The following is a 10,823-nucleotide window of genomic DNA, read 5'->3' as shown; positions in this document are numbered from 1 at the left end:
GAACTCACTTTGTAGACCAGGCTGGCCTTGAGCTCAGAAATCCACCTGCCTCTGCCTCCCAAGTGCTGGGATAAATGGCGTGCACCACCACGCCCGGCTCTTTATCTTTTTGAAACAGAACTTTTTTCTTTTTCACAGATATGGAGGCCTTATGTTCAAAATTAATCTTACTGAGTCAAAATCAGGGCCTCTACAAGGCTGTGCTCTCTTTGAGGAGAAGCTGTTCTTTCCTTCTTGTAGCCTGGATGGCTGCTTGCATTCCTGGGATTGCAGCTCTGTCACTGATCACATTGCCTTTCCTTCTATCTGCGGAGTTTGCTTTCTCCTGTAACATGGTTTTCCTTTCCTTTCCTTCCTCAGAGGGCTGGTGATTCTTGTTAGTTAATCCTTTTGTGTGTGTGTGGTGGGGTGGAGTGGGAGGAGGGACAGGGTCTCACTGTGTAGCCCTGGCTGGCCTTGAACTCACAGAGATCCACCTGCCTCTGCCTCCTGAGTAATGGGGTTGCAGGTGTGTGGGTGAACATCTTTACCCTGTATAATGAATGTCCTAGTTTCAGCCTCAAACTGTGCACTAAGGTGCTATGGGAAATCTTGAATACATGAAACTTGGGTATACTATAGGCCATGCAGGGCCATTGTGGGGAAATAGAAATATCTGTGTACGTTTATGGATTATTTATTTATTTTTAAATAAACTAACCAACTTTTTTAGAGAATGAATCAGAGGTTGCCGCAATCTCAGAGGATGAGTTGAAAAACAGAAGTATGTTTTGCTGGGGATGGGTGGTGGCACACACCTTTAATCCCAGCACTTGGGAGACAGAGGAAGGCAGATCTCTGAGTTTGAGGGCAGCCAGGGCTACATAGAGAAACCCTGTCTGGAAAAAATAAAACAGACCAAAAGTGTGTCTCATTGAGTATAGTCTTCTCCTTCAGACTGTTCTCACAGTCCATGTATTTTACCCCTGAGGGGAATGGAGGCTGTGTGATTAGGATCCAGAGCCTAAGACATTTCTCCAGCTTCAGAACACCCTGAGGAGGAATTGTTCAGCCTTTTGGGGGAGGGTTAAATATCTATAATCTTTTCTCCTTACATGCCTTCTCTCATCCTGAAGGAATGGTTCCTCATTAGCAGCGTATCCTTATAAGGTGAGGGGACAAGTTTTCTGCAGGAATTCACTCATCCTGGCTTGCCCTGTGCTTTCCTACTGGTGTGACTTTCCTGACTCATCCTTGGCAAGAAAGGGAGCAGGTTGTCTCTCAGGGTAGGAGGCAGGCTAGTGTATGTGTGTGTGTGTGTGTGTGTGTGTGTGTGTAAGGGGGGGTTGTGTGTGGGTGTGTGTGTGTAGTTGTGTGTGGGTGTGTGTGTGTAGTTGTGTGTGGGGTGGCGTTCAGACTTCTGGATGACCTTTTTTTCTCAGCACCATCCGTATTCCTAACCTTCATAGGTATGTGTTACTTCTAATTTAGGGCTTTTACAGCCTCTTGTAGCTTACTTCATGGCCTTAGGTTTTCGCCTTTTTGACCTGCTAAGTGTGTTACTCATTGATCTGCTTTTTAGTTTTTGAAACAAGGTCTCACTATGTAGCCTTAGTGGACCTGGAACTTGCTGTATAGACCAGACTGGCCTTGAGCTCATTAGCAGTTTGAACTCTGAGATCTTCAGCCTCTGCTGAGATTAAAGCTGTATACCACCAGATCTGGCTACCCATAGGACCTGCCACCACCCCAGTCTCGGGGTTCTGGCCAGGTACCAGGCATGATGCCCTTCTCTTGGGGCATGCCTCACATCTCCCTGGGAACTGTTTGCTGTCCTCATGGCTTCTGTGCCATGGTTACCGCTCCAGTTACTTGCCCTGTAGGTTGTAGCTTGAAGGATTCATATTGGGTAACACCCTTCTCCTACAGACCTTGAACTTCTGATCTTCATTCCCTGAGTGTTGGGGTTGAGTGTGTGTGTGTGTGTGTGTGTGTGTGTGTGCCTTCATGATTGGTTTTATGTTGGGAATTGAATCCAAGACTTTATGCATGCTAGGCAAATAATCTGTCTCCAGCCCCATCATGCCTGTGTATTGACTGACTACACCTCCAGCTTCATGTCTAATTTTCATTTATTCCTTCTCATCTTTTACCTCTATCAGCTATTCCTGAAATTCTGTATGTGTGCTTGTGTTTGCTTTTGTTCCTTATATGAGAGTACCTGATGAAGTCCTGTTCCTTTATAGACACTCAGACTGACTGTAAAAGTGGAGCCTCATCTCCTTGAGGGTGATGACTATGCGGACCACATTAGTAGATATGAAATCCGTCTGAAGGGGTACTTGGTCCCTCTTCTTTACTATCTTTCACTTTACAATTGAGACCACAGTGTCAATGCAGAAATTCTGTGGCTGGCAAGGTAGCTCAAGTACTAAAACCCTAGAAATTCTCTTCTGATTTTTTTGCCTTGAGTGTTCTATTAGAAACTGATACAGTGGGTTAAAGAGATGGCTTAGCAGCTAACTTGTTGCTTTTACAGAGGACCTAGGTTCAATTTCTAGCATCCACACAGTAGTTCACAGCTATTCATAATCACAGTTCCAGGAATCCAGCATCCTCTTCTGGCCTCCACAGGCAGTAGGCACTTAAAGTGGTGAGCCTATATACATGTAGGTGAAATATATCCATGTATATACAAAAAAAAAATCCCCAAAACAAAAATTAGTTCATACTGAGAAAAATTTTTTTTGTTACAAGGTGTCTGGCTGACTTGGAACTTACTATGTAGAACAGGCTGGTCTGGAACTCACAAAGATTGAGGTCTACCTAGCCTCAGCTTCCCAAATGATGAGATTAAAGGCACGTGTGACTACATCTTGCCAGAAATGGTTCTAGAAACATCTCCACCAGAACTAGGTATAGAGAAAATGGGGCTGTATTAAATGTTCATGCCTGTCTTCTTCCCAGATCTTGCAGTTGGAACCTCAGTCAAGTAGGATTTCCTTAGAGCTGACAGAATAAATTGAAGTACACACGCTCTCTTTCATTTTGATCTTAACTGCTATATGTCTTTATGACATTATACTTACATTGAAATTTAAAATTTCTTTACATTTTGTTTTATAGGTACATCCAGTTCTCATTATGCATCAGAAAAATGAAAAAACAGAAGAAAATTCTATGGAAGAAAGGAATTCACTTAGCCTTTTCTGAGAAGTGGAATGCTGGGTTTGGAAGCTTTAAGAAGTTCTACTTTCCCCAAAACTTGTGCTTTCTGAAAGCTAAGCTGGGAAGGCCAGTTGCTTGGCATCGGCAGGTGAAGCCTTTCCAGTGTAATAAGGGCCTTCACATCCAGAAAACATGGATTCAGGATGTACCGCTTTGTTCAAAGACAAAGTCTGGACTGGCTACTCAAAATGTTAGTACTTTGTACGCCAAAGTGAAAAGAAAGGACAGTAAGCACTTCATTTCCTCCTCAAGGAGTCTCCTGAAACTCCAAGCAGATAAATTACTGTCTTCAGCAAAGAGCTTGGACCATAAATACTGCAGAGAGAAAAGCCTTCTGAAGGCAGCTCCTGGCTTGTCAGCAAACACTGTTTTAGGTAGAGCCAATGGTCACAAACCTAGCACAGACCCACAAGCTTCAGACTTTCCCATGAAGTTCAGTGGGGAGAGCCAAAGTCCAGGTGACAGTGGCAAGACTGTGGTCTTGAACAAACATAGAAAGCGAGTTTGTCATGGCTGCTACCAAGGGCTAGAGCACCACAGGAACAGGAGACCCCTGATTCCAAAACAGTTCCAGCTTAGCCAACACCGAAGAGTCAGAGTGGCTCTGATGATGTATGAGAAACTGTCCATGGTTAGATTCCGGTATAGGATTTTCAGATCCCAGCACTTCAGAACGAAAAGCAGAGTTTGCAAGCTAAGAAAGGCCCAGCGAAGCTGGGTACAGAAGGTCACTGGGGACCATCAAGAGAACCTTAGGGATAATAACACTGAGGGTGACAATTGCAGCCCAGTCCCTTCCCTAGAACCTAAAGATCCTTGTCGGTGTCAGCCATACTTTCCAGACATGGACAGCAGTGCTGTGGGGAAGGAAAAAAACTGTCATGTGCCTGATGGTCACACTAAAGAAAACCCTGTCTTGGACAAGGAGCATGGTTTAGATGACGCATTCCCTGACCAGCAGAATGGCTGTGTCGAATACAACTGGGACCAGTCATCCTCTTGTCCTAAGTGGGAATGTACAGAGCAAATTCCTGAAATCCCTTTAATGGAACATCCTTCTAGTGACAGGTTCTCTCCGGACACTGAAAGAGCACTTATGGCGCTGGGGCAGGAAAGCGGGACAAGTGCTGTCAGCGATGACAGAGTGAAACTGCCACTGTCTGGAGCAGACAAATCTGTGAGTAGTGTAGACGGGCCTGTGTCTGAGGAGCCTGCCCAGAATGAGAACTTCCAGATGGAGGAGGATGGGTCCCTGAAGCAGAGCATTCTTAGTTCTAAGCTGTTGGACCACCCTTACTGTAAAAGTCCACTGGATGCTCCCTTGCTGTGCAGTGAGCCCAAAGTAGAAAACCAAATGTCAGGTGGCAAGAGCAGCCAGACAGCGTCTCCAGTGGATGATGAGCAGCTCTCAACCTGCCTTTCTGGTATGCACTGTTCTTTGTTGCCCACACTTGCTGTATGCTGTCCTTTCCAGAGTCTCGGCTTTACCTCCCACACATGGCTTGCCTTTAAACCGCTAGATGTTGTGATGCCTTTTACACTGCTCCATTTTGTAGATGTAGCTTAGTTCCCTGCTCAGTTTGCTGATGAACACTTGCATTGATTTGGCTGTAAGGGTGCAGTGAACTCTGCTGTGCAGTTGTTTCTGTCCGTTAGACTGTCATTCAGATTGCTCCTAGAAGAATATTGGTACTTAAACATTTTAAGAGGATGGTCAAATTACCTTTCAAGGAGAACTGGTTTAAATTTAGGTTTTACCAGGCTTACAGATTACAGATGCGAATCTTATGTTGTTGGGCTTTAAGATTGGGTGTCTTTGTTTTTAGACAGAGTTTTAGGTAGCCCAGTCTGGCCTCAAACATCGAGTAAGGAGACTGAGAACTAAACTGTGGTCTTCTGAAGAGTACTATACTCTCTTAACCTGTGAGCCAGCTCTCCAACTGTAAACTACCTTTTAAAACAATTTTAAGTTTCTATTTTTATTTTTTAATTTTTTTAAAGATTTATTTATTATTATATCTAAGTACACTGTAGTTGTCTTCAGACACACTAGAAGAGGTTGTCACATCTCATTACGGATGGTTGTGAGCCACCATGTGGTTGCTGGGATTTGAACTCAGGACCTTTGGAAGAGCAGTCAGTGCTCTTAACTACTGATCCATCTCTCTGGCCCCTCTTATTATTATCATCATTATTATTATTATTACTGTTTTTTTTTCAAGACAGGGTTTCTCTGTATAGCCCTGGCTGTCCTGGAACTCACTCTGTAGACCAGGCTGGCCTCAAACTCAGAAATCCACCTGCTTCTGCCTCCCAAGTGCTGGGATTAAAGGTGTGCACCACCACGCCCAACAGCCCCTCTTATTTTTATTCCTATTTTATAATTGTATGTACATACATGGAGTTTCTATGTGAGTGTGCATATCACCATGCCCATGTGACAGTCAGGACAGCTTTGTACAGTCAGTATTCTCTTTCCACCCATATTTAATTTCTTGCTTAAATGCAGTCTTTTCAAATGTTAAGGTTTCCTGACTTCTGTTGGGGCCATTTTTCCATGTAGAAATAAGACCACCATATAGAAACAAGATAACTGTTAAGATGTCAAGGCTGGAAATATAGCAAAAGTATATATTCTTGGGGCTGGAGAAATAGCTTTTTGGTGAACAGCCCTGGATGACCATGCAGAGGATCCAGGATCAGTTCCTAGTACCCACTTGATAGCTCAGGAACATCTGTAACTCTAGTTTCAGAGGTTCTGATGCCCTCCGCTGACCTCAGTGGGCATCTGGCATACATTTGGTATACAGACATACATGCAGACAAAACACCCATACACATAAAATAATAATAATTAAAAAAAAATGTTATATGCCTTGTTCTTAGCTTACAAGTAGACTTGGGTGGAGAATCAGAGATAATGATTTCAAAAACCTTGGGGTCACCAGCATCCTTCGGAGCAGAAGGAATATGGCGTCCACTACTCGTGCTATCCAAAAGCTGCAGAACTGGGCATCTGGGGACCCAGCCACCTCCTAAATTCCCAGTGGGCCCTAGTCACAAGCTGTCCAACAATTACTACTGTACTCATGATAGCCGCTGGGATGTTGTGCCTCCCTCAATCATCATGTCCTCACGAAAGGCCCTGATGTCAGGCAAAACAGTTGAGAGTTCTGCTATGGCAGCCACTGAGAAGAAGGCAGTGACACCTGCTCCTCCCATGAAGAGGTGGGAGCTGTTCAAGGACCAGCCATACCTGTGACCCTGCCCTAGGTTACCTTGCTATATGTCTCTAGGGCCACATGACTGCTTTTCCTCCTTGGATTCCCTCTGGGGAGAGTGTGACCTAATTTATAACAAATACATAAAGTTCCACATTAAAAAACAAAACAAAACCTTGAGCTGGGCTGTGGAGATGGCCCAGTGGGTAAAGGGTGAAGACACTTCCTGCCAAGCCTGAGTTCAATCTGGAACTCACATGGTGGAGGAGAGTACCATCTCCCACATGTTGTCCTCTGACCTCTGTATGCTATTTGCATGTGTACCTCACTGTACACACACACAATGAATGGATGTAATAAAAGCCAAACGAAGGGCTGCGGTTGCAAGTCTGTGGTTTGTCTAGCATGTTTGAGGCCCTGACTTGGCTTCCCAGCATTACAGAAAGTTGGGAGTCTCTTTGATGGGAGTTAACAGGAGGAAATACCGGGTTTTCATCTTTGCTTCTCTCCCAGTACAACAGCGTACTTTCCATTCTGAATTGATGGCCTGGCAGAAACCATTGCGTGAGAGCCACGGAAGGAACTGGCTATGAGTTTCCTGTAATAGCCAGAGCCACTTGTCAGCTTGGTGGACTGCTGTTCCTTCTCTACAGCATCATCTCAAAGTCATGGTTCTATCTTTGCTAAACTGCCTTCAGTTTCTTTGTTACTATTTAGAATAATGTTGGGGTTTTATTTCCTGAGGACTTTTGCTTAGTGGGTCATCATGGAGACCACTAAATGAATGTATTCATAAGTTGACTTGAAGACTGCCTTAAATCAGGCTAAAGGGTCTCTTTAGAAATTCTGTTTTCCTTGGCTGCAGATATAGCTCAAATGCAGATATAGCTCAAATGGTAGAACTCTTGTGTTGTCCCCCCCCCCCCCCCATGTATCAGGTCCAGGGTTTGATCTCTTGTACCACAGCTAAATAAACAATAAAAATTGTTTTTAAATTTTTTATTCCCAATTTTAAAACAGGCCTTTCTAGAGCCAGACCTGGTCTATAATCCCAGCTCCTACCGTGGAGGCCGAGGAGGGAGAATCTCAGGCCGGCTTAGGCAGCATGGAGGAGAAAGGCCTTGCTCACTGTTACCAGTTAAACTTACCTCACAGGGTCAGTGTCATGAGAGACGTTAGTAGGTTTGCTGCTTGTTTGGAGATAAGATCTCACCATGTAGTCTGGGATTCGATGTATAGATGAAGCTGGCCTCCTGAGTGCTGGGATTACAGGCCTGTGCACTAAGACTGGCTAATGGTGATCAAATTGCTGCCAAGTAGTGGTGGTGTCCAATGCCTTTATCCCAGCACTTAAGGCAGAGGCAGATGGATATCTTGAGGATAGCCTGTTCTACAGAGCGAGTTCCAGGACAGCCAAAGCTACACAGAGAAACCCTGTATTGAAAAACTAAACAAACAAAACAGCCAAGTTGCAATAATACAGTGATGATAATCTTACCAATTTTCACTTTTTTTTTTTTTAAATAAACTACTTCCTAAACTACTGGGGGAGTAAAGACATTTAATATTATGATTAACGCTTATCTCCCCACCCCCATTCTGTTTAAGAAGTAACATCTTGCTGTTCCCCCTTGTGTCTTAGTCACTGTTCTATTGGTGTGAAGTGACAGCATGACCAAAGTAACTCGTTTTTAAAGATACAAATCAGGAAAGATCTATTAAGAACTCTTGCTGATTTTATTTTTCTTTTAAAGATGTATTTATTTATTTTATGTATATGAGTACACTGTAGCTGTACAGGTGGTTGTAAGCCTTCATGTGGTTGTTGGGAATTGAATTAGGACCTCTGCTCACTCCAGTCAGCCTTGCTCGCTCAGGCCCAAAGATGTATTTATTATTATACATAAGTACACTGTAGCTGTCTTCAGATGTACCAGAAGAGGGCATCAGATCTCATTATGGGTGGTTGTGAGCCACCATGTAGTTGCTGGGATTTGAACTCGGGACCTTTGGAAGAGCAGTCAGTTCTCTCACCCACTGAGCCATCTTGCCAGCCCCCAAGATAACTCTTCTTCAAGGTCCCACTATGGAAATATTACTCTTAACTAGAGACTCTGGAGTGTGTTAGTTGTTTAAAAACACTGTATGACCTGGGTGTGGTGGCACACACCTGTAACACCAGAGTGTAGGAGGCTGACTAGACTTGACTCCCCCCCCCCACTCTGTGTGTGTGTGTGTGTGTGTGTGTGTGTGTGTGTGTGGACACCCTCCTCCAACGTCCCCAATTGCCTTTGGCTAAGATGAGCTGAAACAACAAAAATTGCTGTGAGCATTTATTTCTTCATGGGTTACAAAGGTGAAGGTTCAAAATACCTATTTTTTCTTAACGATGTAACCGTTTTTACAGGTCATGGTTCTGTGCGCTCTGTAATAGTGTGAATATGTGTTATGAAAATGACTTTGATGAAAAAATTTTCCATGTTTTTTTTTTCCCTTATGTAAGGATTCCTAGATGAGGTTATGAAAAAGTATGGAAGTCTGGTTCCACTCAGTGAAAAAGATGTCCTTGGGAGATTAAAAGATGTCTTTAATGAAGACTTTTCTAATAGGTATGTCAGTGGTGCTAAAGTTAAGCCCTTAAAGATATTACTGCCATAAGTGACTTTTCCCTTAGAGAAAAGAGATAATTATACATCGAATAAAGTGCATTTCATTTTAACTTTTGCTTTCAAAATCTGTTTTAGAAAACCATTTATCAATAGGGAAATAACAAACTACCGGGCCAGACATCAAAAGTGTAACTTCCGCATCTTCTACAATAAGCACATGCTGGATATGGATGATCTGGCGACTTTGGACGGTCAGAACTGGTTGAATGACCAGGTTAGTGCACGTGGATTCTCAGGGGAGAAGCTGGTACAGCATGTTGACCAATCAGTTTTCGGGTTTGTTTTTCATTTATCTTTAGAAACAAGGCCTTATTACCTTCACTGCATTCAGCGTACCACCCATCCTGCTGGGGATGCTCCGCATTGTGCAGGACTAATCAGGTTTTACTCTCTGCAGGTTATTAATATGTATGGCGAGCTGATAATGGATGCTGTCCCAGACAAGGTAGGTGCAGGCTTTCTCTTTGTGAGCATCCTTGTGTTATTCATAATAAGGTGGTTGTTAGGTTTTCTGTGGTCTTTGTTCTTTTGTTTGTTTTGCTTTTAAACAGTATGTAATTATTTGACATTCTTTAGATTAAATGGGTTGGATTATGTCTTGACTGCACATTAGAGTCCACCATGTTTTCTAAAAAAATCATTTCTGTTTAAACTGAGTGTGGTTGCATATCACCTCTTATCCTAGCACTTTGGGAGGTAGAGGCAGGAGGATTCTTGGCTACATAGCAAGTTTGAGGCCAGCCAGCATGGGCTACATGAGACCCTGTTTCAAGCAAGAAGAAGAAAAACCAACAACAAAAATCCATTTTTAGCTGGGCAGTGGTGGCGCACGCCTTTGATCCCAGTGCTTGGGAGGCAGAGGCAGGCGGATTTCTGAGTTCGAGGCCAGCCTGGTCTACAGAGTGAGTTTCAGGACAGCCAGGGCTACACAGAGAAACCCTGTGGGGGGGGGGAAAGAAACCTGAAAAAAAAATCCATTTTTGATTAAAAAAAATCACAACACCCATATTTTCTTCCTTACTTATTTGTGTTTTTTAAACATTTTATTTAATGTATGAATTCTGTGCTGCATATACAGCCACTTGCCTGAAGAGGGCATCAGCTAGTTGTGAGCCACCGTGTGGTTCCTGGGAATTGAACTCAGGACCTCTGGAAGAGCAGCCAGTGCTCTTAACCACTGAACCATCTGAGCCCCAGGCTGCCGTTATTTTTTTAAGAGACTGTCAACAAGTTGGCTCCAAAGACCGGCCAATCTGAGTTCAGTCCCTGAGACCCACATGCTTTCCACAAAGTGTCTTCTGGCTTCTACTGGCACACTGGCACGTGTATTCGTGCCAGAATTTAAAAAAAAAAAAAAATGAGGAAAACCCTTGGGTATTTGATTTAAATTCAGACCCTTTAACCTTTTAAGTAATTTAAATTTTCTTTTATTGCTTTTGTTAAGACAAAATCTATGTAGCCCTGGCTTTCTAGGAACTCGCTATGTAGACTAGGATATCTTGGAACTCAGAGATCTTTCTCCCTCTTTGTCCTAAGTGTTGGAATTAAAGCCCTTTACCTTTCTCTTAAGAAAATAGGCCAGGCAGTGGTGGCGCATGCCTTTAATCCCAGCACTTGGGAGGCAGAGGCAGGCGGATCTCTGAGTTCGAGGCCAGCCTGGTCTACAAAGTGAGTTCCAGGAGAGCCAGGGCTACACAGAGAAACCCTGTCTCGAAAAAAACAAAAA

The 10,823-nt window shown here is 43.6% G+C and overlaps 1 protein-coding gene and 1 pseudogene across 1 annotated transcript in view; both read left to right on the top strand.

Annotated features, from left to right (window-relative positions):
* Senp5 (SUMO specific peptidase 5) overlaps positions 1–10,823 on the top strand; it is a 36,692-nt gene that overhangs the window by 7,845 nt on the left and 18,024 nt on the right. Inside the window, exons 2-5 of the mRNA XM_021184758.2 lie at positions 3,106–4,631; positions 8,932–9,037; positions 9,173–9,311; positions 9,495–9,542. Of these exons, the coding sequence (XP_021040417.1) occupies positions 3,137–4,631; positions 8,932–9,037; positions 9,173–9,311; positions 9,495–9,542 (1,788 nt within the window). The 5' untranslated portion in view covers positions 3,106–3,136. The remainder of the gene's footprint in view (positions 1–3,105; positions 4,632–8,931; positions 9,038–9,172; positions 9,312–9,494; positions 9,543–10,823) is intronic.
* Positions 5,575–6,610, top strand: LOC115029579 (annotated as a pseudogene).

The sequence above is a fragment of the Mus caroli genome, chromosome 16, assembly GCF_900094665.2.
Source record: "Mus caroli chromosome 16, CAROLI_EIJ_v1.1, whole genome shotgun sequence".
In the NCBI taxonomy this organism is placed as follows: Eukaryota; Metazoa; Chordata; class Mammalia; order Rodentia; family Muridae; genus Mus; species Mus caroli.
The sequence above is the reverse complement of the archived record's forward strand: the minus strand, read 5'-3'. Positions and strand labels throughout refer to the sequence as shown.